The sequence below is a fragment of the Humulus lupulus genome, chromosome 6 (genome assembly GCF_963169125.1).
Source record: "Humulus lupulus chromosome 6, drHumLupu1.1, whole genome shotgun sequence".
NCBI classification, from domain to species: Eukaryota; Viridiplantae; Streptophyta; class Magnoliopsida; order Rosales; family Cannabaceae; genus Humulus; species Humulus lupulus.
Window position 1 is genome coordinate 43692064 of NC_084798.1, and position 27135 is coordinate 43719198.

At 34.9% G+C, this 27135-nt stretch overlaps 2 protein-coding genes and 1 pseudogene across 2 annotated transcripts; 1 reads left to right on the top strand and 2 right to left on the bottom strand.

The window, feature by feature from the left end:
* Nucleotides 1-6327: 6327 nt before the first annotated feature.
* On the top strand, nt 6328-11998 carry LOC133785028 (uncharacterized). Its single transcript, XM_062224289.1, has 2 exons — nt 6328-8128; nt 11436-11998. Exons 1-2 carry the CDS (start codon nt 6328-6330, stop codon nt 11996-11998), a joined length of 2364 nt encoding a protein of 787 aa, XP_062080273.1.
* On the bottom strand, nt 8283-10646 carry LOC133783586 (uncharacterized; annotated as a pseudogene).
* A 12732-nt stretch (nt 11999-24730) lies between the features above and the next one.
* On the bottom strand, nt 24731-25878 carry LOC133783990 (14 kDa proline-rich protein DC2.15-like). Its single transcript, XM_062223553.1, has one exon. It carries the CDS (start codon nt 25220-25222, stop codon nt 24782-24784), a length of 441 nt encoding a protein of 146 aa, XP_062079537.1. The 5' UTR covers nt 25223-25878; the 3' UTR covers nt 24731-24781.
* Nucleotides 25879-27135: the final 1257 nt, after the last annotated feature.

Below are 27135 nucleotides of genomic sequence, written 5' to 3' on the forward strand. Positions count from 1 at the left end.
TCATCAGACATGGGTACCGGCAAGTAGTGGAGGCACCCTCCTGACACCTGCCCCTGTACTGGATGTACGACCACAACCTCTGAAGCCACTCTCTTGACATAGTACTTATGTACCACCTGGTCTCCTGGACCACCATGTACCCAGGGCCATTAGAGCCTACTATAAAATGAACTCTAACCCCACCTGTAAGGGGGTTGGAAAATTGATTGTAGCAAAGGCGTGAAAGTGAATGAAAGATTGATTTCTCCATTGTTATTTTGTCACTGTTCTTGAGTTATCACTTACATTTCTATAGGTCTTTTATTGACGATCCTTACTTGATACTTTTTTCCAACTCAACTTAGTTGACGAGTTCTCACCGTCAACAAATTGTAATTATAATATTAAATTATTATTTATTTATTTTGCAGATTGTTACTCAATTTGTTATCAAAGTAAAGTCACATTATTTCTAATTCGTATTAATACTTTTCCCCAAAACTGTCCAACTGCTTTCTTAATTAGTTGCAGTTGAAGACCAACATAACTCTACTTCGTGTTCACAAGCTTTACATGTAATAACAGGAAAACAATAGCTCACCTTACTATTTTCTAATAATATCAAGTGAACATAATATATTTATGTTGGGTCCAAAATATTCAGCCCAAAGACCTCCATTATTAGTATGCTCAAAACGGGCCGTTTTGTTCTGCAGAGGCTCCGAAGACAGAAGCTGCGGGTCAGAGGCAGTCTGTGCCTTTGACCTCTGTGTATTTAATCGAAACCAACGCATCTTTGGGGGAAATTCAGTTATTTCCCCCACCAATCAGGGGTTCAGTTTAACCAACTAACTACCTCACATTTATGTTCTATAAATACTGGGCTCTTATTCAAATAAAGGGATCGAAAAATCTGACTTAGGCATCAGAGTGTCTTTCTTGTAGGTACCCCCGACGAAACAACAATTGTCAAAGCGATCATCACCATCAGAGAATGATCGGAAGATTAGCATTCGTCGGTAGAAACCTACAGATATAGAAAGACAAAGTTGTTGCTTCAACAAATTGGCGCCGTCAGTGGGAATCGAACCCACGACCACATGGATGGGAGAATTGGGAGGTTTGCTATGTAAATAGAAGAATGATCAATCTTAGGGTTTCTTCTCTCCGAGTTCTTCTCTAAAAGGCAAGAATGAAGTTTGAAAAGTTTAAAATAAAGTTATTTGAACAGAACCAATAAAATGGGAAAAGAAATGCCTTAATCGAGTGCTACACTCAGTAATCGTGCTTGCATTGAATTCTAAGTGGGAAGTATCAGGGGTTTATGTGATCGTGTACCTGTGGACCGCCTCGATTTACGGGAAATGACGGCTTTGGGTGAAGTCTTTTGCATTGAAGAGTTGGCCCAAGGTTCGAGTGAATAAGCGTGTTCGTTTGAAGCTTGGGACAGGGGGCATTTGTTGGACCAAATATTCGGCCCAAAGACCTTCTCCATTTTTAGTATGCTCAAAACGGGTCGTTTTGATCTGCAGAGGCTCTGAAGACAGAAGCGCCTCTGACCTCTATGTATTTAATTGAAACCAACACATCTTGGGGGGAAATTCTGTTATTTCCCCCGCCAATCAGGGGTTCAGTTTAACCAACTAACCACCTCACATTTCTGTTCTATAAATACTGGACTCTTATTCAAATAAAGGGATCGAAAAATCTGACTTAGGCATTGGAGTGTCTTTCTTGCAGGTACCCCCGACGAAGCAACAATTGTCAAAGCGATCATCACCATCAGAGAAGGATCAGAAGATTAGCATTCGTCGGCAGTAACCTCCAGATATAGAAAGACAAAGTTGTTGCTTCAACAAATTGGCGCCGTCTGTGGGAATTGAACCCACGACCACATGGTTGGGAGAATTGGGAGGTTTGCTATGTAAATAGAAGGATGATCAATCTTAGGGTTTCTTCTCTCCGAGTTCTTCTCTGAAAGGAAAGAATGAAGTTTGAAAAGTTTAAAATAAAGTTATTTGAATAGAACCAATAAAATGGGAAAAGAAATGCCTTAATCGAGTGCTACACTCGATAATCGTGCTTGCATTGAATTCTAAGTGGGAAGTGTCAGGGGTTTATGTGATCGTGTACCTGCGGACCGCCTCGATTTATGGGAAATGACGGCTTTGGGTGAAGTCTTTTGCATTGAAGAGTTGGCCCAAGGTTCGAGTGAATAAGCGTGTCCGTTCGAAGCTTGGGCCGGGGGGCATCTGTTGGCCCAAAATATTTAGCCCAAAGACCTTCTCCATTTTTAGTATGCTCAAAACGGGCCGTTTTGATCTGCAGAGGCTCCGAAGATAGAAGCCGCGGGTCAGAGGCGCAGACGCCTCTGACCTCTGTGTATTTAATCGAAACCAATGCATCTTGGGGTGAAATTTCGTTATTTCCCCCGCCAATCAGGGGTTCAGTTTAACCAACTAACCACCTCACATTTCTGTTCTATAAATACTGAACTCTTATTCAAATAAAGGGATCAAAAAATCTGACTTAGACATCGGAGTGTCTTTCTTGCAGGTACCCCCGACGAAGCAACAATTGTCAAAGCGATCATCACCATCAGAGAAGGATCGGAAGATTAGCATTCGTCGGCAGAAACCTCCAGATATAGAAAGACAAAGTTGTTGCTTCAACAATTTCATTACAATAAACTTTAAAAATAAAATATCAAATAAAACACATTTAAACCTTTCTTGCAAAAAGCTAAGAATTTCTCTTCAAGAGCCTAAAGTTGATTTTGAGAATGTAGATAAATTTCGAAAATGCTTTAGATATGGGTGCACATGAGACCCGAAATACCTGAAAAACTGCAAAACCTGTTCGGTCCAACCTGAGTAAAGTGTTTGAATATTAAAATAAAAAAAAATTGGATCGACCATACAAAAAAAAAAAAAAAAGTTAGTCGAGTGCTTTTTTAAGACTTGAGATATTTCAAGCTAAACCTGGAACCCAAAATGTTACAACTTTAAAAAAATATATATAGGGCATCACTTAAGTAGGGGTAAACATTTTGCCCTTACAGGTGAGGGCATTTTTATATTCATTGATATATAATTTGAGGGGAATTCTCCTATAGGGGTTTCACTTTAAGCCGTACCGATAGGGCTTTCACTGTTCTCAACCCGTGAATAGTTTTCGGTGCGATTTTTTTTATGATCGTATATATTGTAGCTATTTAGAGTATTCTGCAAATTTTCAGAAAATTCTGAATAGTTTACAGTACCGAAAACTAGGTTCAAACGTGTTGTTGCACGCGTGACTAATTTTTTTTATGCGAGTGGAAAACAACTTGTTTGAATCTAGTTTTTGGTACGGTAAACTATTCGGAATTTTCTGAAAATTTGCAGGATGCTCTAAATAGTTATAATATACACGGTCATAAAAAAAGTTGCGCCGAAAATTGTTCACGGGTCGAGAAACACTGAGAGCCCTACCGGTAGGGCTTAAAGTGAAGCCCCTATAGAAGAATTGTCCTATAATTTGATGGTTGTGATTTATTTGCTTACAATAGTGTTGGGTGTATTTGATTTTTTCATTTTTAATTAAAAAGGTCTTCATTTATTGTCTCCTTTTTTTTTCAGTTTTATTTGATTTTAAAATTATTGTCCCATATTATATTCTCACGTGAGAAGAACATTTCCATCCTTTAAAACGAAAAACAAAAACAAAAACAAAAAGATAGAAGGCAATAAAACATAGAATGGAATTTAAGCAAATTTTCCTGAATAGTAAATAGTTTCACAATATTTTTCATGAACTTCTTGTTTCTTTCATAATTATACTGTAATAATATATGCATTGTAGTTCGAATCCAAAAATGCAAGACTATTTAATAAGGAAAAAATATATATTAAAATTCAATATAAATTTTAAACAAAACTGGAGAAGAAGAAGGAGAATATCAAAGAAGAATCAAGAAGAGGAGTCAGAATGTTGATCGGGAAACCAGAGGAAAGAGAGCGAATTCGCAGAACCTTTCTGGTTTTGCTTAGGACTATTGCTGATCTTCTTCGGTTGCTACAAACTGAGGTTGTTTAGTTTATTTGAACAGTAGCGGCGATGGAAGGGTTTTGGGTGGTTGTTGGTCGTCGCAAATGTCACGTCTCCTGATCTGAACCGGAAGAAAAATTTAGGAGCGAAGTCTGCGTGGCAGTGGAGCTGAACGCCGGCTGAGGGTAGAAGAAATCGATGGTAAAGAAGTTATACTAGACCAACCATAAAAGATAATGAGAGGAAACAATCTTAGAAAATATGGCCCACCATAATGAACAATTGCAATTTTAAATAGCAATGAATTACATTAAAAAAAATACATTAGAGAGACGTGCGTTTGGAAAAAAAATATTTACTCAATAAAATATTCAATCTTCTCAAAAGTAAAACTTAACCGAGGAATGAAAAATTAAATAACATTAAAACATATCCTTTCCTGTGTTGTAACAAACACAAGAAAGATTAAAGCAAAAATCAACACTAAAGAACACACATAATTACTTGGTTCACTAACAATGTGTTAAATATGTCCCCAGACAAAGGAGAAGATGTTTTATTTCTTTCACGATATTCAGAATTACAGATGTTACAATAGGTTACAAAATGAGTAGTATTTATACTACTCTCAAAACCTAAACTAGAAAAATGCCAAATTAGGCCCAAAACAACAAGACCCCGTGAAGGGTTATCTAAAAGGGCGAAAACAAATTCAAGGCATATTCTAACAAATTTGTACTTTGAATTGAATCCTCTCAACAAAAGACAGAACCAGATGCACCATAATAGTGCCAGATGACTCCTTTGCCTCAGATTTTTCCCTGAAAAGGGAAATTAATAGTTTCTAACATTCAACAAGTCCAAACAATGTTGAAACTTGCTATATGGAACCGGCTTGGTATAAACATATCAGCGGGATTATCAGCAATACCTACTTTGTTCAACTTAATTCTTTTCTCAGTTCTCAATAAATGATATCTGACATCAATGTGCTTAGTCCTCTCATGATGAACCTGATCCTTGGCTAAGCATATTGCACTAGGGCTATCACAATATACTATAGCTTGATCATGGTATAGACCAAGATCATTAACCAGTCCTTTCAACCAAATTCCCTCTTTTGCAGCTTCTGTCAATGCCATATACTCAGTTTCTGTAGTAGACAAAGTCACTATAGTTTGCAAAGTAGTTTTCCAACTAACAACAGAACCACCAAGAGCGAACACATAACCAGTCATAGATCTTCTACTGTCAACATCTTTGCATAATCAGAATTTGAATAAACCCATGACTAAACTGTAGAGACTCAGAAAAAGAAAAAGAAAATAAAATAACATAAAAGATATTATTTAATTTTTTGTGGGTGGGACCCACCTGAGTGAAGGAGCCAATACTCCTCCCTTTTTTCTCTTTTCTTTTCTTCTTCTTTTCCCTTCTCTCTCCCCGAAACCTCTTCTTCTTCTTCTCTCTTTTTCTTTTTCTTTTCTTTCCTTCATTTTCTCTCCAAACCAGTCACGGCCACAACCAGTTGCAGTGACGGAGGCAGTCAGGCCTTTGGGTAGGCTTAAGCCCTCACTGAAAATATTAAAAAAACCAACATATACATATATACATATTGATATTTATTCATTTGTCTTTTTCGTTTATATATTTATAAAAGAAAGATGTGTGTAGCTTTTATAAAGAATAAGGCATTAATTAAATTTGTTAAGCCCATTTATTTCAAACCAAACCCAGCCCAATAAATTGATAATGATATATTTAATACCCAAGTAATTGTACGGTTATATTTGTTTCCTATTAGGCTATTAGATTTTATTTTTTTTCTTTTATAGGAAGTCTCTTCAAATTCTCTAGAAACTTCCTTTTCAGACCAAAATTTTTACAGTCAAATAAAATAAACTTTGAGAGCAAGCTATCATCTCAAAAAAAAAAAAAAAAAAACCTTTGAATTGGAGAACAAACCCATACGTTCTTGGTTGGTGAGGCAAGTGTGAGCCAAAATTCAAAGGGGTTTTAGAAAATAGCACAACCAATTGCAAAAGTGAGTAACTTCTTCTTTCTTTCCTTTACTTTTTTTTTAATATAATAAATGGTTTAAATAACACAACAAAGTAGTTCATTTTGTTTTTCTTTCTTTTGTTTTTCAATTTCTGTTAGTGATTGATTTTTTTCTTCTATTTGCATTTGTTTAGAAATTAGATGTCGTATAAAGATATATTATATATATATATATCTTTTTCTTTTCTTGAGTGAACCCATAGAAATCATATTCACAAGTCTTATTATTAATCTTTCATATATTTAACTGCAATAGGTATGAAGAGGAATTTTAAAAGTATACAAAATTCCTCAACTTCTATAGGAAAGAATGATAAAATTACAAAATCAAGTTATGCGGATGTCAACATAAATCTTGAAAATCTTGAAAGTGACCCAGGATTGAGAACACCAATTATGGACCATCCTTTAAAAATTCGTGATCAAGTTCGGCGAGCATATATGCAAAAAGGTCCTTGTCAACCTCACCTCAAGCCATTTCCATCGACAAAAGTTGGAACTCAATCAAGAGCATTCAACGGTGCTTGGTATGAGGAATTTCAAAATTGGCTTGAATATAGTGTATCAAAAGATGGTGCATTTTGTCTGTATTGTTATCTGTTTAAATCAAATTGCGGAGGACAATCAGGTGGTGATTCATTTGTTGGTCAAGGATTCAGAAATTTTAAAAATGGAAAAGCAAGACTTTATACTCATGTTGGAGGTCCATCTAGTGTTCACAATCAAGCTAGGAAAATGTGTGAAGCGTTAATGAACGAAAAACAACATATTCAAACATTTTTTGAAAAACAATCAAAGCAAGCTCGTAGTGAGTATCGAAGTCGTTTGGAAGCAGTTGTTGATTGCATTCGTTTTTTATTGCGACAAGGGCTTGTTTTTCGTGGTGATGATGAATCTGGAGACTCGAGTAATCAAGGTAACTTTCTTGAGATTTTAAAATTTCTTGCTGATCATAATGAAGACATCAAAGCAGTTACATTGACAAATGCTCCTGAGAATTTAAAATTAACATCACCTGATATTCAGAAAGATATTGTGAGGGCTGCAGCTTTTGAAACACTTGATATCATTATTAAAGAAATTGGAGATGCGTTGTTTTCTATTTTAGTTGATGAATCTCGTGATATTTCAACTAAGGAGCAAATGGCTGTTGTGTTGCGATATGTAGATAAAGATGGGCGTGTGATTGAACGATTTGTGGGAATTGAACATGTGGCAAATACCACAGCTGTGTCACTTAAAGGTGCTATTGATAAATTATTTTCTAGATATGGATTAAGCATATCTAAATTGCGGGGACAAGGTTATGATGGGGCAAGCAATATGCAAGGAGAGTTCAGTGGTCTTAAAACTCTTATTTTGAATGAGAATCCATCAGCTTTTTATGTTCATTGTTTTGCTCACCAACTTCAACTTGCTCTTGTAGCTGTCGCAAAGAAACATATTCTAGTTGCTTATCTTTTTAGTGTGGTAACTATGGTGATAAATGCCGTTGGATGTTCTTCTAAGCGTTGTGATATTCTTAGAGAAAAGCAAGATGCTATTATTTCTGAAGCACTCAAGTGTGGTGAAATTTCAAGTGGAAGAGGGCTAAATCAAGAAACCAATCTTAAACGTCCCAGTGATACTCGTTGGGGTTCACATTATGCTACATTGGTAAGCTTGATTAACTTATTCTCCCCTATAACTAATGTTCTTCAAATAATAGTAGACGATGGGCGAGCAAACTCTGAACAAAGGTTTGAAGCAAGTAATTTATTGTCTTTGATGTTAACATTTGATTTTATATTCAGTCTACATTTAATGAAAGCATTGTTGGGAATAACAAATGAATTGTCAAAAGCACTACAGAGAAAAGATCAAGATATTGCAAATGCCATGAAATTAGTGGAAATTTGCAAGAAAAGATTACAAGCAATGAGAGACAATGAATGGGATTCCTTTCTTAATCAAGTCTCAACCTTTTGTGCTAAATATAATGTGGATGTTCCTGATATGGATGATACATTTGTTGCCCAAGGTCGATCACGGCGCAAAACTCAAGAAATGACAAATTTACATCCAGTGACGGAGCCAGAAATTATGCTCAGTGAGGGCTTGGACAAATATAAATATTAATTCGAAACTAACAAAAATAACTAATAAATTGTCCTTATAAATTTTCATGCTCAACAAAATAAAATAGGACACTGTTATAGAAAATAAAATAAAAATTACAATCTGCCTCGACGAGTTTTCATGTTTTGAAATCGTTGCATGATAACTTCATTGTCAAGGCTATTGAAAATGTCTTTTTCAATGTACACAAGTAAACAATCATTCATCCATTGATCTCCCATTCGATTACGCAATCTATTTTTCAAAATATTCATAGAAGAAAATACTCTTTCCACCGTAGCAGTAACAACAGGTAGAATCAATGCCAATGTAATAAGTCGATACACCAGTGGATAGACAATATCTTTCTTTGTCTCGACCATTTTTTGAGCAAGATCTCCAATACTTTTCAAACCCAAGAACTTCTCAGTAGTATGTACATCAATAATGTAAGTTTCAAGTTGATCATCGAGTATCATAAGCTCAAAAGTAGAAAAGTCTTTGGGATAATACTCAGCAAACCGGACCAACTTTTTTTTGTCAAAAGCTACAAATGAATCACCAGGGCACAAAGAAGCTAAACAAAGAAGTAGTTCGGTGTTTACCTCATTGAAACGTTCATTTAGCTCTTGAAGTTGGATATCAATAACAACAAAAAAGAATTCCACACGATAGTGATGTCAATTTGTCATTTCTTGAGTTTTGCGCCGTGATCGACCTTGGGCAACAAATGTATCAGCCATATCAGGAACATCCACATTATATTTAGCACAAAAGGTTGAGACTTGATTAAGAAAGGAATCCCATTCATTGTCTCTCATTGCTTGTAATCTTTTCTTGCAAATTTCCACTAATTTCATGGCATTTGCAATATCTTGATCTTTTCTCTGTAGTGCTTTTGACAATTCATTTGTTATTCCCAACAATGCTTTCATTAAATGTAGACTGAATATAAAATCAAATGTTAACATCAAAGACAATAAATTACTTGCTTCAAACCTTTGTTCAGAGTTTGCTCGCCCATCGTCTACTATTATTTGAAGAACATTAGTTATAGGGGAGAATAAGTTAATCAAGCTTACCAATGTAGCATAATGTGAACCCCAACGAGTATCACTGGGACGTTTAAGATTGGTTTCTTGATTTAGCCCTCTTCCACTTGAAATTTCACCACACTTGAGTGCTTCAGAAATAATAGCATCTTGCTTTTCTCTAAGAATATCACAACGCTTAGAAGAACATCCAACGTCATTTATCACCATAGTTACCACACTAAAAAGATAAGCAACTAGAATATGTTTCTTTGCGACAGCTACAAGAGCAAGTTGAAGTTGGTGAGCAAAACAATGAACATAAAAAGCTGATGGATTCTCATTCAAAATAAGAGTTTTAAGACCACTGAACTCTCCTTGCATATTGCTTGCCCCATCATAACCTTGTCCCCGCAATTTAGATATGCTTAATCCATATCTAGAAAATAATTTATCAATAGCACCTTTAAGTGACACAGCTGTGGTATTTGCCACATGTTCAATTCCCACAAATCGTTCAATCACACGCCCATCTTTATCTACATATCGCAACACAACAGCCATTTGCTCCTTAGTTGAAATATCACGAGATTCATCAACTAAAATAGAAAACAACGCATCTCCAATTTCTTTAATAATGATATCAAGTGTTTCAAAAGCTGCAGCCCTCACAATATCTTTCTGAATATCAGGTGATGTTAATTTTAAATTCTCAGGAGCATTTGTCAATGTAACTGCTTTGATGTCTTCATTATGATCAGCAAGAAATTTTAAAATCTCAAGAAAGTTACCTTGATTACTCGAGTCTCCAGATTCATCATCACCACGAAAAGCAAGCCCTTGTCGCAATAAAAAACGAATGCAATCAACAACTGCTTCCAAACGACTTCGATACTCACTACGAGCTTGCTTTGATTGTTTTTCAAAAAATGTTTGAATATGTTGTTTTTCGTTCATTAACGCTTCACACATTTTCCTAGCTTGATTGTGAACACTAGATGGACCTCCAACATGAGTATAAAGTCTTGCTTTTCCATTTTTAAAATTTCTGAATCCTTGACCAACAAATGAATCACCACCTGATTGTCCTCCGCAATTTGATTTAAACAGATAACAATACAGACAAAATGCACCATCTTTTGATACACTATATTCAAGCCAATTTTGAAATTCCTCATACCAAGCACCGTTGAATGCTCTTGATTGAGTTCCAACTTTTGTTGATGGAAATGGCTTGAGGTGAGGTTGACAAGGACCTTTTTGCATATATGCTCGCCGAACTTGATCACGAATTTTTAAAGGATGGTCCATAATTGGTGTTCTCAATCCTGGGTCACTTTCAAGATTTTCAAGATTTATGTTGACATCCGCATAACTTGATTTTGTAATTTTATCATTCTTTCCTATAGAAGTTGAGGAATTTTGTATACTTTTAAAATTCCTCTTCATACCTATTGCAGTTAAATATATGAAAGATTAATAATAAGACTTGTGAATATGATTTCTATGGGTTCACTCAAGAAAAGAAAAAGATATATATATAATATATCTTTATACGACATCTAATTTCTAAACAAATGCAAATAGAAGAAAAAAATCAATCACTAACAGAAATTGAAAAACAAAAGAAAGAAAAACAAAATGAACTACTTTGTTGTGTTATTTAAACCATTTATTATATTAAAAAAAAAGTAAAGGAATGAAAGAAGAAGTTACTCACTTTTGCAATTGGTTGTGCTATTTTCTAAAACCCCTTTGAATTTTGGCTCACACTTGCCTCACCAACCAAGAACGTATGGGTTTGTTCTCCAATTCAAAGGTTTTTTTTTTTTTTTTTTTGAGATGATAGCTTGCTCTCAAAGTTTATTTTATTTGACTGTAAAAATTTTGGTCTGAAAAGGAAGTTTCTAGAGAATTTGAAGAGACTTCCTATAAAAGAAAAAAAATAAAATCTAATAGCCTAATAGGAAACAAATATAACCGTACAATTACTTGGGTATTAAATATATCATTATCAATTTATTGGGCTGGGTTTGGTTTGAAATAAATGGGCTTAACAAATTTAATTAATGCCTTATTCTTTATAAAAGCTACACACATCTTTCTTTTATAAATATATAAACGAAAAAGACAAATGAATAAATATCAATATGTATATATGTATATGTTGGTTTTTTTAATATTTTCAGTGAGGGCTTAAGCCTACCCAAAGGCCTGACTGCCTCCGTTACTGTTTACATCACTATCGTGTGGAATTCTTTTTTGTTGTTATTGATATCCAACTTCAAGAGCTAAATGAACGTTTCAATGAGGTAAACACCGAACTACTTCTTTGTTTAGCTTCTTTGTGCCCTGGTGATTCATTTGTAGCTTTTGACAAAAAAAAGTTGGTCCGGTTTGCTGAATATTATCCCAAAGACTTTTCTACTTTTGAGCTTATGATACTCGATGATCAACTTGAAACTTACATTATTGATGTACGTACTACTGAGAAGTTCTTGGGTTTGAAAAGTATTGGAGATCTTGCTCAAAAAATGGTCGAGACAAAGAAAGATATTGTCTATCCACTGGTGTATCGACTTATTACATTGGCATTGATTCTACCTGTTGTTACTGCTATGGTGGAAAGAGTATTTTCTTCTATGAATATTTTGAAAAATAGATTGCGTAATCGAATGGGAGATCAATGGATGAATGATTGTTTACTTGTGTACATTGAAAAAGACATTTTCAATAGCCTTGACAATGAAGTTATCATGCAACGATTTCAAAACATGAAAACTCGTCGAGGCAGATTGTAATTTTTATTTTATTTTCTATAACAGTGTCCTATTTTATTTTGTTGAACATGAAAATTTATAAGGACAATTTATTAGTTATTTTTGTTAGTTTCGAATTAATATTTATATTTGTCCAAGCCCTCACTGAGCATAATTTCTGGCTCCGTCACTGACCAGTTGGACCACCGCCGGAGCACCATTTCCGACACGCGTCGGAGCTACAGCTTCCCTGACCGGCGATGACGGAAACCCCAAAATTTGGTGACCATCGGAGCAAGGACGCGCCTGTACGGCCACTCCGAAGTTTTGCCGTCAAAACTTTGAGGTGCCTTTCCGGCGAACTCCGACCACCATTCGGCGAGTGGGTGGTACCGTTGGAATCAACATCGTGAGAGGATTGTCGCGCACTAAGTCATTTCGGTCAACTCGTCATTTTTATCCGGCGAGATTTTGGGTATCTTTGCCCTTTTGGAAGCATTTTCTGGCGACACCGGAGGTCATTTGGACGAAGGAACTGTACTTTCGTGATGTACTCATTGAGAAGATCGTTTTGATATATGCCATGCATATATTCGTTGACGTTTCCGGTACCGCCACCAACCGCTATTGTGCACCGCTTGGGTGAGGTTTCAGAACTTGAAATTTTAAATATGGTCATATTATATGCCATTGGACACGATTTTGAATAAGGAATGCTATAATGATAATCGTTTGCTCATTTGGTGCACGTAGGAAAAACGTGATATTAAAATCGGACTAAATCACTCTAGGATCATCGTTAAGCTTAGGAGCGTCGCTTTGAGCTCGGATTAAATTCTAAGGAGGAATCTAAAGAGGTAGGGACTCAACTTGACTATTGGATTTATTTTACTCGTATTGAATTGCATTAAACATATTCAAATTTTGATATTTATAAAATGTTTGAAAAATTGAAAACTTAACCTGCATGTGTTTCTAATCTGTTCTGAGGGCACTGAGTGCCAAATATATATTTTTGTTCACTTATTTATGCAGGTTATGATTTTTGGGTTTATTCAAATGTAGTTGTTATGCTGCCCAATTTTCTAAAATATAAAGGGAATATGCTTATTTCTTTTCATGTTTACCTGCATTTGGTTATACTGATGAGAGCCATAGTGATCATGATTGGTGCACGTTGTTGTTTCACGACCTAGTCTCTGTGTCATCATAGGTAGATCAGGTGTCCATTCACCTGTAGGTGTAAAGACCTAACATCTGTATACAGGAAGTGTTCTGAGCCTCCCCCTTGTGGTGGATATCAGGTCCGGCTACCCGGTTTAGGATGTCGGATATTCTATGGTGGGTAACAGGAACTAGGGATCTAGTGGACGGTGTGATGTGCACTTGTAGCTATGTTCTTATGATTATTTGTGGTTTCTCTATTTTGGTTTATACATGATGATGTATGTTTTGTTTTCAAAGCTAACCATGCAGGGGTTGTATTAAACTTTTGAGTCCTATGTTATTAGTTGTTTTCCTACTGGGCTTTATAAGCTCACCCCTATCTCTCCCATTCCAGGAGCCTAGTGACGCGAATGTGGAAAAGATAAATTATCGATGGGGCCAATGTGTTTAGCCTATTTCTATTTCGTGTCATTGTCTTATCTTTTGAGCATTATATATGTATTCGACTTCGAATCTAATGATCAGTATATCTGAATGAGCTATGAAATAGTTAGGGATGAGGAATGGTGAATGCTAAGTATTATTTTGGGTGTTTATGACTTATTAAATTTAACTATTTGGTGATTACATAACTGTGGGAATATTATTGTTTTATGTATAATGATAAGTGATCATACTTTTATTACTAATATTTTTATATATAATTATAGGAGTTATTTCATTATTTTAACTTATAATTATAATTATAGTACGATTTAATATAAATTAAATGATCATTTATAAATAATAATTTTCAACGAGGGTCAAAGTTTGACCTTTGACTACCCAAGTTATGGATATTACAAATCTGCCACGGCCTAGGGCTCGAGTCGTGAGAAAACACTGTGTATCACCTCCATAAATGAGACCAACATCAGATGTACCTCTAAGGTATCAAAAATCCTCTTCACAACTTGCCAATGCTCCTTTCCAGGTTGTGCCATAAATCTGCTGACAACACTAACAATATGTTCAAGATCAGGTCTAGTGCAGACCATAACATACATCAAGCTTCCTACTGCACTAGCATAAGGAACTCGAGACATGTACTCCTTCTCCTCAACAGATTTAGGTGCAAACGCAATAGGCAAATGAATATTTGCAGCACTTGAAGTATCTATGGGTTTTGCTGTAGACATACCAAATCTAGATAATATCTTCTGAATATAACCCTTTTGTGACAAGAAAAGTTTCTTCTGATTTCTATCCCTGTAGATCTCCCTTCCCAAAATTTTCCATGTGACACCCAAATCTTTCATCTCGAACTCAGCACTTAGAAGACCTTCAACTTCTGATTATCAGGCCTGTTCTATGCAGCTATCAACATATCATCAAAATACAAGATCAAATAAGTGTAAGAACCATTATTTAGATTGTTGTAGTACACACAACATTCCTACGGACTTCTGTTGTAATCAATCTGTATCACGTAGCTATCGAACATCTTGTACCATTGCCTTGGAGTCTGTTTTAGTCCATATAATGACTTCTTCAACTTGTAAACATAGTTTTATTTCCTAGGAACTTGGAAACCATCTGACTGAGTCATATATATAACCTCTTCCAACTCTCCATGTAGGAAAGTTTTCACATCTAGTTGTTCAAGCTCCAAATTTTGATGTGCAACCATTTCTACACTACTACAAAAATGACTTTTTAAGACTAGCATTGCGAGTCCTTTATTTGAGAGCCTTAAAAACTGAGGTTTTTTAGGACTCGCGTTGAGAGTCCTAAAAACTCTCATTTAGTGCCTTCAAGTAATTTTTAGGACTCGCAGCGAGTCCTTAAAGATCCCGTTGGGTGTCTTTAAATTAATATTTTAGGACTCGCTTTGCATGCCCTTAAAAGTAATTTTTAAAAATAATGTTCTTACAATTTTCATTTTGATTTAAAAAATATATATCCCTTTGCGAGTCCTAATAGTGCATTGAGACGATCGAGAAAAGAACAATAATGCCAATTGGGATATAATAAAAATAACATCCATTGCTTCTTGTTGAAAGAACAAGTATTACAAAGTTTTTAACTTTAAATTCTATTTTTTTATCATTGAAAAACATATTAATTAAACTTACCATGTCTATAACTCCCAACAAAACATACCCTTAGGTTTCCTCTTTCTGTTTCTTAGTTGCAACCTATGTGTAATAAGGAATATGTAGGGTTGTATTATATATGAACAAGTATTATGAAATCGGCTTCCCACTTCGCTCTTCAATTAAATAGCTTTGTGAACTTATCAAGGAGTTTTCCTCTACCTTTATTCTTGATCATTGAGTTGGGGTTATTTTTAAATTTTAGTTTTAATTTCTTTGGAATTTTAACTCAATTGTATTGTGGTTTTCTAGGAAAAGTCCTTTGAATTTGGGTCAAAGACCAAGCAAGCTCCACTACAACAAATTCTACTTTCAATGACTCCCTACAATGTCTTACACCATTGGTGTAAGACATTAAAAATTAGAAGGGATTTTAAATGGCTAATGGTGTAAGACATTGAAAGTGCATATTAATGGTTACAATTGGAAGACATTAAAAATAGTGGAAGACGTTGGAAATAGGCTGGTAGTGATTTATGGGTACATCCAACGTCTCCCACTGGGAGACGTAGGACACGTGGCACGTCTCCCAGTGGGAGACGTTGGATGTGCATGGGAGTACATCCAACGTCTCCCACTGGGAGACGTGCCACGTGTCCCACGTCTCCCAGTGGGAGACATTGGATGTCTCCTCTTATAATCACTACCAAATCAGCCTTCTTCTTCCTCACACGAACCCGAGAGCACAAACCAGAGAAGAATTGGGCGATTTGGGGCTGCGTTTTTAGGGTTTTAAGGTAAGTTTTTTTTTATTTTCTTGATTTTTAGTTAATTATTTTGCAAATAAATCATAGGTTTTGCATTAGGATGAGTAATATACATGATTTTGTGTTAGTTTTACATTTTTATGCATTTTTTTATATACATTGTATGTTTTTGTGGTTTTTCAATGGAAGTTTTTAGGGATTTATGATTTTATAGTTTTTTTTTTAATTTAACCTATCACATTGTATATATTTCATTAGAGTATATATGTTCATGATTTTTTTAAATTTTTATCAATTTTTATTTCGAAATTTAGATATATTTTTGTATATTTGAATTTTCTTTTAAATTGTAACTATTTTGTTATATATATAGTTATGTTAAAATAAATTTTTTAAATAATTTATAAAATAGAAATATATTAAAATTTTTATGTTTTTGTTTATTATTAAGTTTTTAGGTTATGAAATTTTATATTGATTTTTTGTTGAGGTTATAATTAGCGGCACATTGAGATTTTTTTTATTTGTTTACCAATATCATTTACTATTATTAGATATTTAGTGATATTTGTTTAGTAATGTTTAACATATTAATTAATTTAATTTCATAGGTTGTGATTTTTGTGGTGAGATTTTAGAGAGTATTTTGCATCAAAATTCCAATATCAATCACACATTTGAGGTAATTAAGTTTCTAAAATTACAATAATACGTTATATATTGCTAGATATTTAGTGATGTTTTATTTATTATTTATTAATTTAATTTTATTGGTTTGTGGATTTAATAGCGAATTTGATTACTAAGTGAAGTAACTTTGCTAGCTTTTGGATTAAAGATTGCAAGAGGTACATATATATTCTCTTACTTCTATTTTTAATATTATTAAACAAATGTTAGAGGAGTTTGAATATCTTAAATATTCATCCATAGTGAAGTAGGTTCTGAGATTAAAATTGTGTGCTGCGGTGATAACGGAAGGTTGAGAACTTGTGTGTATTAGTGAAGTATGTTCTGATAAATTTTACTGTGTGCTGCGGAGCTATAAGGAATAAACTTATTGTGTGTTGTTTGAATTGTTTGTTTTGCTATTCACATGCAGATGGTTAGGTCACTATTATAGGGGAAATGCTGCCCGATTTTATCTAGGATAATAAACAATTAGTTTTATATAGACATTCTATAAGGAAGAAACTTATTGTATGTTGTTTGAATTGTTTGTTTTGATATTCACATGCAGATGGTTAGGTCACTATTATAGGGGAAATGCTGCCCGATTTTATCTAGGATAATAAAAAATTAGTTTTATATAGACATACAACTTTATCACGTGCTTATTTAGTGTTGTTTCTTTTCTTTTCCATAGACATAGGAGAGTATATGGATAAACAGTGGATGTCAGCGAATAGGTTATCTGCGGAATTTAGGAACGGGGTCGATTTGTTCTTAAGGTTTTGTTCGGAAAATGTGAAAGACCCAAATTTTACTTATTGTCCATGTCTTAAGTGTGGAAATGTTAAAAAGATGGATCTTAAAAAGATTAAAGAACACTTATATTTCAATGGGATCGACAAGAGTTACACAATTTGGTATTACCATGGGGAGATAGCTCCGATTGCTCCAACTCTGCCAAGTAGACCAAAAGGAGTGAGGAGGAATATATTGGAGGAGAACTGGGATCCATTAGATGAAATGATTGACGACGCACATTATGGATCAGGAGTAGACCCAAATAAGTTTGAGACACTCCTTAATGATGCCGAGAAACCAATTTACCCTGGTTGTACAAGATTTACAAAATTATCTGCGCTGCTTAGGTTGTACAATCTAAAAGCTAAACATGGCTGGAGTGATAAAAGCATTACTGAGTTATTTGGTTTCTTGAAGGAGTTATTGCCTGAAGTTAATGAAATTCCAATTTCATTTTATGAGGCAAAGAAGACATTATGCTCATTAGGCATGCAGTACGAAAAAATTCATGCATGTCCTAATGATTGCATATTGTATCGAAATAGTTTTGCAGACGCAAAATCGTGTCCTACTTGTGGTGAGTCACGATGGCAAATGAAAAGAAATGGTGACGATGTCAAGGAAGGATTACCTGCCAAAGTTTTGTGGTACCTTCCGCCAATTCCTCGTTTCATCCGATTGTTTAGAAATGCCGAACATGCTAAAAGTTTGTCGTGGCATGCTAATGAAAGAATAAAGGATGGTAAATTAAGACATCCAGCTGACACCCTTGCTTGGAAGAGAGTTGATTGGAAGTGGCCTTCTTTTGGAAATGAATCTCGTAATATTCGTCTAGGTCTTTCGACTGATGGGTTTAATCCACACGCATCCCTTAGCAGTAAGTATAGTTGTTGGCCTGTTATGCTTGTTATTTACAATCTACCCCCATGGTTGTGTATGAAGAGAAAGTTTACAATTTTGACCTTGTTGATATCAGGACCTAAACAACCTGGTAATGATATTGACGTCTATCTAGCTCCTCTTATAGATGACTTGAAAACTTTGTGGGATGAAGGGGTTAAGGTTTATGATGCATATAGGCAGGAAGAATTTAATCTTAGAGCGGTCTTATTGTGGACAATTAATGACTTTCCTGCTTATGGAAATTTATCTGGGTTTAGTGTGAAAGGATATAAAGCTTGCCCCGTTTTTCAAGAAAAAACATGTTCTGAATACTTGAAACACTCTCGGAAAATATGTTATATGGGACATAGGAAGTTCTTGCCTAATACGCATAAACTTCGGACTTGGAAGAAGGCATTCAATGGTAAACAAGAGTTTGAAGAGGCTCCTGAGCCATTGAATGGGATCCAAGTACTTGAGAAGATGTCTAAAATTGTGTTCAAGTTAGGGAAGCCCAAAGTTCGTACACCTACAAAGATGAAACGTAGTCGCAAGGCCAAGGTTGTGGAAGAGCCAAAAGGGTGTTATAAAAAGAAATCTGTTTTCTTTGAACTTGAATATTGGCCTTTCTTACTTATACGTCATAATTTAGATGTTATGCACATAGAGAAAAATGTATGTGATAGTTTGATTGGCACTTTGTTGAATATTCCTGGGAAAACTAAGGATGGAATTAAGGCTAGACAAGACTTGGTTGCAATGGGTATAAGGGATGAATTGACTCCAAAACCAGATAAGAGACGAACATATTTACCTCCTGCAGCTTACACTCTTACTAAAGAGGAAAGAATGGAAATTTGCAGATGTTTGTTTAATATAAAAGTTCCAGACGGATATTCCTCAAATATAAGGTCATTGGTAGACATGAAAAGTTGTATTCTGACTGGCATGAAATCTCACGATTGTCATATTCTAATGCAACATTTGCTACCAGTGGCCATTCGATCTGTGTTGCCTAGGAGAGTTCGAGATGTAATCACAAGGTTATGCTTGTTTTTCAAGTCACTGTGTTGTAAGGTGATTGATCCGCTAAAGTTACCTAAGTTAAGAGATGAAATTGTTGAGGTATTGTGTGAGTTGGAGAAATATTTCCCGCCGGCATTTTTTGATATAATGATCCATTTGACAGTTCACTTGGTTAGAGAACTAAGATATTGTGGCCCAGTTTATTTAAGATGGATGTATCCATTTGAGCGATATATGAAGATTCTTAAGGGGTATGTTAGGAATAGAAGTCGGCCGGAAGGATGCATCGTCGAATGTTATATTGCAGAAGAGGCAGTTGAATTTTGTTCTGAATACATGACTGGTGTACAGAAAATTGGGTTAAATGATGTTGAAAATGTTGAGATTCAGAGTCGTCGTGGTAGCGTTGTATGCACAGTAAGTCGAGATCTTCTAGATGAAGCGCATCGTCTTGTGTTGCAGAATATAAGTGAAATTCAACCTTATATCGAGTGAGTTATACTCATATAATACATTAAGTTTAAGTTGTGTAATTTCGTATATTCAATTGTTTAACAACATATTTATAATTGAAGGGAACATTTTAATTGGATAAAGACCAAATTTCCATCCAAGTCAAGGAACTCAAAATGGTTATAAGACGAACATTATCGAACTTTTAGTAGTTGGATAGAACAAAAGGTAAATTGTGTTGATTATTGAAAGTTGTCATTAATTAGTACTTAATTACAAGGTGACATTTTTTGTTGTTTTTGGTATGTTGATTTGATAGGTTGTGTCAGAATTACAAAACACATCAAATAAGGTTTCAGACATTGTTAAGTGGATTTCTCGAGGACCTTCAGTTAATGTCATCAAGTTTCCATCATACATGATTAACGGTACTATATTTAACACTAGGGAGCGCGATAACAACAGAAACACACAAAACAGTGGTGTTAGCCTTGTTGCTAAAACTGTGCAAGTCTCTAGTGCAAAAGATAAAAATCCAGTTGAATGTGATATGACTTTTTATGGAGTAGTTAATGAAATTTGGGAGTTAGATTATATCACAACTCGAGTACCTGTTTTCTTTTGTGATTGGGTGAAAAGTGACAGCGGCATAATATATGAAGATTTTGGTTTCACATTAGTTAATCTAAATCGAATTGGGCACAAATCTGATCGATTTATATTAGCTTCACAAGCGAAACAAGTATTTTATGTGAATGATCCTTCAGACAACCAATGGTCAATTGTTCTTCCAACGCAAACAAGAGAATGAAACATTAAAGATGGTGATTTACATGATATACCTCTCGGAGAAGAACTTGTCACATTCACCGCAATAGAAGATAATGACGAAGTTGATGATGATTGTATTTGTTTCCGTGAAAATGGTGAAGGATTGTGGGTTGATGATAATGGGTCTTGAGGTACCATTTAATAGGTTTCATATGTTTATGATATGTGAAATTCTTAGTTGTTATCACAATGTGTTTCATCTTTTGATTATGAGTGTCCAAAATTGTTATGATAATGATATTTATGTTTCACAGATGGAGGCTGATCCTTTTGGTGGTAGTTCTGATGAGGGAGAGCAACGCCCTAATTCTCAGTCAGTGGAGCAAGAAAATAAATCTGTGAGAGGACGTACATGGATGTCTAGAAACACCAAAAAAAGGAGTGAAGGACATCTTACTCCTGTTGAATACAATGAGTATGGTCAACTAGTGGGTGGATCTAGAAGTAATGTTTCATCACAGCTTGGATCAGTTGTTCGAGCAACTGTGTCCATCAACATTAACAGTTGGAAAGATGTTAGTGTGGTGGATAAAAATAAAATATGGGACACAATGAAGGTATATTTTTATTAATTATATTTCATTTAATGTTTTTAAAATATATATTATTTTGATAATATGCTTCTTATTACTTTCAAACTTGCAGAAAACTTATGATTTGGACCCCAAACAAAAGCAACAGATGTTGAAGGATGCGGGAAAGTACTTCCGAAATTGGAAGACTAATCTTACTAGGGTACACGTTTACGACGCTTTGAAAAAATACCCAAATGAGTTCCCGCCAGCTTTGCCATTTGGATTTGAGAATGTCATAACTCCGGATGAATGGTTAGCATTTGTGAACTCAAGATTAACTCCCGAGTGGCAAAGAAAGAGAGAGGAGATGCAAAATTATCGAGCACTGAATAAATACAATCACAACCTCTCTAGAGGAGGCTATGTGCGTATTGAAGAGATGTTAATGGAACAAAGTGGGAAAAGTCTGACTGAACTTGATAGGGCAGATTTATGGAGCATGGGTCGTCGGAATGCAAAAGGAGAGCTAATTGGAGAGGCCTCTGAGATTCAAAAAAATATTGTAAGTGCTCATATTTAATAATGTTGATATGTCAAATTATTAGCTTATATATATAACTTTCTGTGAATATTGTTTCACAGGATCATTACCGGCAACTCCAAGCTGAGGGTAAATGGGCACCTGATGGCCCTGATGATGTGCTGACGAGGGCGTTGGGCACTCCTGAGCCTCGAGGACGTGTTAGGGCTGGAGGACACGGTGTGTCCCGCTCAGTATATTGGAATACTCCAACACCTACCTCAACGAAAAATAAATCAAAAGCCTCTTCTTCGAATGACGACATTAGAAAGGAATTTGAAGAAAGATTTCGAAAACAAGAAGAAGAGCATCGTCAACAAGCACAACGCCTAGAAGAGCGCCTTCAACAACAAGATGAGCTCTTGAGAAAATTATTGGCCCAACAGAGCGGGTCAGGATCTAACGTTGGAGTCCCACCAGCGCCATCATCATACTATGTGCCCGACCCACCAGTGCCACCAGCGCAGGCGTCCTACTATACTCCGGACCCAGTAGTGCCTCAAGCAGAACACCACATTGTTGCACTACAACCGTTTTTGCAAGAGGTAATTAAACTTTCTTGAATATTCTGAAACCAAATAAATTTCTTTACTGCTTCAACATGATTATTTGTATATAATATGTTTCTTATGCAGGGCCGAGCATGCCAATTAGCAATTGGTTCAGTTTCAAACATTGTTGCATCAGGTACACTCATTGAAAGAGAGGCAGGCAACAACTTCCAAGTTATGATTACGAGTGTTCTTAAGCCAACCTGTCCTCTCCCTTTTGCATATCCTGATTTGGACATGTACATAGTTGCTCAGGCCATTGGGACGCCAATAGTGTGGCCTAAGGATTTTGTCATTATATCTGAAGATGTAACTCATGAGGTGATGCCATGTTTTTACATAATTATCTTTACAATTCTATATTTGTTTGTAATTTTTTTAATTGTTGATATAATTGTATACAGACTCCCTCTACAAGTAGGACCAGATCACAACGACCAAGAGCTCCATCAACACAACAACCTCGAGAAAGAAGACGACAACAAACTCCTCCAACACAATTGGCCCAAACTCCATTGGAACGATTACAGAATATCGTATCTCATTGGGATGATGGCGAGTGTGTCAATCTAGGCATAGAGTCTGAAGTTTTTGATCAGGATATGTCTCACTGTTATATATTTAAGGATGACATACTTCAGTTTGCTCGAAAGGAGAAGATTGGACAAGCAGTACTCGTCAGCTACATGAGGTATATATCTGACAAATAAGTTTGTTCATTTAATTTTCTAATTTGATTTATTCATTCATATAACAATTTTTCATATTTTTGTATTAGGTTCATTTACAGATATGTGGTACAACAAGGTCGCCAAAATAAGTTTTTATTTGTCAATCCTAATATCGTCGCCACTCAAGGGAGTTCATTCGACGATCGTGTTCAGAATCTGTTTAGACGTTGCAATGACGTAAAATCAAAAGAACAAGTTATGCTTGTCCCTTGGAACCATGGGTAAGTTTAAAAACTTGTCATTTTTCCGACCCATATCAATAATTTCTTTGTTTAACATTTGAGCTATAATTTTTTTGTTTTTCTTATACAGTGAACATTGGATGTTGCTTATTTTGGCACCATATGCATATCATGTTTATTGTTGTGATCCGGTGAATTCAGAGCTAAATAACCGTGAGGAGATTGTATCAGTGATCGTCAGCGCTTTCAATCTTTTTTTCTCTATGAATCTTCCTGATGTCGAGATCCCTGATACTCTACGCATTAAGCAACCTCAGGTAAGTAACTTTAGCAGAAATTTTTGAACATTTATAATAATTAAGTAGAATAATATGTATGCATTTTTTAAAAAGTTTCAATTTAATAATAAATTACTCATATTTTTAAATAATTAGTGTCCACACCAACCGGACAATGTTGCATGTGGATACTACTTAATGAGGATGTTGAAGGATTTGATTGAGCATGCGAGTCCTGGGCATTACTTGAGAACGATATTATTAATTAAAATTTACAAATTATTTTTGAAACTATAAATGTAATCAAATAATTAATTAATATATTTTACTTTATATTTCTTGCAGCTAACAAGCACATCATATACAGAGGCACAAATTGATGAGTTGCGACAAGAATGGGCGACATATATGTTGCCGATAATCCAAAGTTACCGACCTCGTTGATAGGTTTTTTTTTTTAATTTTTTAACTCTTTCTTCATACACAATGCAATATTTGTTCATTTTGAATATTTCTAACAAATATTGTATTTCTTGTATATATCTAACAAATATATTTTTTTCTTCCAATTTAATTGATTATTAAATTAATTTAAATTTAGATTAAAATAATTTAAATTTAAATTAATATTAATTATTCAATTTAAATTAATAATATTAATTATAAATTTATTTAATTTATTTTTTTTAAATGTGGGAGACTGTCAATGTCTCCCATTAGGAGAGGTGAGAGACTTTCAATGTCTCCCAATGGGAGAGGTGGAAAATCAACATTTGACTTTCCACCTCTCCCATTGGGAGACGTGGGAAGTCACTCACCTCTCCCAATGGGAGACGTGGGATGTCTCCTAGGGACTTCCCACGTCTCCCATTGGGAGAGGTGAGTGACTTCCCACGTCTCCCAATGGGAGAGGTGGAAAGTCAACGTTTGACTTTCCACCTCTCCCAGTGGGAGACGTGGGATATATACCTACAATGACCCTAGCAACAACGTCTCACTAAGTGGGAGACATTGTAGACTTCCAATGTCTCCCAATTAAAGTCATAAAACATCTATTTTGTTGTAGTGCTCACTACAAATAAATATATGCTTAAAAAGGTTTAAAAATGATCATTATTAATTAAGGTCGAATTATATAGAAGGATTATGATTGAAATGATCAAGAATCGATGAGTACTCGGCAAAGACAATATATTTCGTTCAAAAATCAATTAAAAAAAATTATTATTAATAAATCTTGTTTATAGCATGTGACGAGCCAATAAACCAATATATACAAACATAGTGACAACATTACAGGCAGTGAAAACCAAACAACTAATAAAGACAAAATACATAATCAGAAGTATTATTTGGAAAATAAATGAAATTCAAATATTTTAAAATACATTGGAAGCCTGATGGAACACATTTGCCGCAATTGTTTAGAAGCAAGCTCAATGAAATTTGAATATTGAGAATGATGCTCAAAACGTTAGCATTAATAGTAGTGCAAAGGCAAACAACAGCTTCAAGATCAACCAAATCTCGGATGAGAGTGCAACAAGGGGTCTTGGGTGGGGTCCCAACAACAACGTGCACCAAGTCATTCAACAAGTTTGCACACACTCCCAACTTAAGAGTGTCCAATGAACACTTAGAGTTAAGAGTAGGGCCAGCAGGTATTAATGGGATATTAGTGGAGCTAACCATGGTCAAGAACACCAAGTTGAGGTAGAGAAAGAGAGCAGTGGATACCTGAGCCCTAGAATAAGCCATATTCTTTCAGATTATTGTACAATAAAGGACTCAAGAAGAATGGGTTAGTACTTTGATTGATGAGAAATATTGAAAGTAATTTGTTCTTTATAGATGCTAATTCTAGTTTTTGAAAATAAGTGTAGTAATAATTAGATATAAAGTATATTAATTGATCTATTATTAACAAGCATGTGAGGATGCATGCATGTCAATACCATATTTTATAACTATTGTCTATCCCGTGGAAATATAAATGTTCTTTTAACATTGTGGCGGTCATCTTTTTCATATATCCACACTTATTACAATGACAAAAAATATAGTTTGGATCTTTGGCATGATCCAAACTAAATTTAAGAAACTCATCAACCCCTTTTATGTATTCTACTGATAAGCTATCAACTGACATTCGTTCATTTTCCATATTGCGCCTATTTGTTTTAATAAAAAATTAAAATTAAGAAAATAAAATAAAATAAACATACAAAACAAAACTAAGTATAAAAAAATCTATATGAAAGCAAACAACATATCCCCTAATTTACTAGCCTAGCCATCTGTCACAATCAACACCAACATGTCAAACAAATCAAACAACACAAGTTTTCATCCATATATTACTGCAGCACACAAAATTATCAGAACCTACTTCACTAAGACATGCAAGTTCTCAATCTTCTGTTATCCCCGCAGCACACAGAATTCCCAGAACCTACTTAAAAATAAATGTAAGATATTCAAAATCCACTAAAGTTATAGAGTTATCATTCAAAATTGTAAAATATAGAATTTTTTTTAAAATAAATCAAATACAGCATACCTCTTGCAATTAGCTACCAATCAATTGCTTTAAGACCAATCAAAATATTAACCTATTCATTTTAATCAACATTATAAAAAAAGAAAAAAGGTCAGATGTTGACATTTAATTTTAAAAAGTTCACATAAGTATTGTAATGATATGGGGGAATTTCACTCGAGCATATTTCCCCACCTAGACCACAATAACAAGCCCCAAAATATATTGATCTGATGCAATATATTAAGTCTCTTATGAATGCAGTGAGAGTAGTAGTGGTGATCTTGTTCTCTTTTGTACTGAATTAAAGGAATACACTAACTTTTGTTGGATGACCAATTATATATATATATATATATATTTTATAATTGTTATAATATTATATATATATAAATAGCATGCATATATATTTATATAAGCAAAGAAATTATAAAAAATAAAAAGAAAACCTGCTGTATAATAAGCCATCTTTAACAAAGCTGCAATGGTGGTCTCGATCCGCACCTGTAATCATCACAACCCATCTTTGCTGCTCGATGCTTAATCCAAGGTGATCTCTGTCATTTAATTATAATTTATGGAAGATAAATTTGTATTTCGATTAGAAGCTTTTCAAAGTAGAGGCTTTAATTGTTGTACGTGTAAACAAAGGTTAAATAATAAAAACATATGATTGTATCCATTTGATTTTTCTTGATTATTTTCTACCATAATTTTGGTTTCTGAAGTGAGCTAGGTGTGTTGTAATCTAAGAGAAAATCTATTAGTATATAACATACATATATATTTATATAAGCAAAGAAATTAAAAAAAAGAAAACCTGCTGCATAATAAGCTGTGAACCAGCCGTGAACCCAGAGAGTGCCCACGCCGAGAAAGCACGCCACCGCCATCGAGAACCCATGCCGCCGTCAAGAATCTGCGTTGCCGCTGAGATCAAAGGTGCTGGAGCCGAAAACCAACGACGCCAGAGAAGAATTCCCTTGGTCTCGAGAGCCCACGCTTGCTGGAGGCGTTCACCCACCGTCACCATTCACCACCCAGCAGCTGTCGTTCACCCACACTCCTCCATCAACCCAAGCCCTATATCCCCAAATGTGTGACTGAACCTGAATCCCCAAATGTGGCTGAT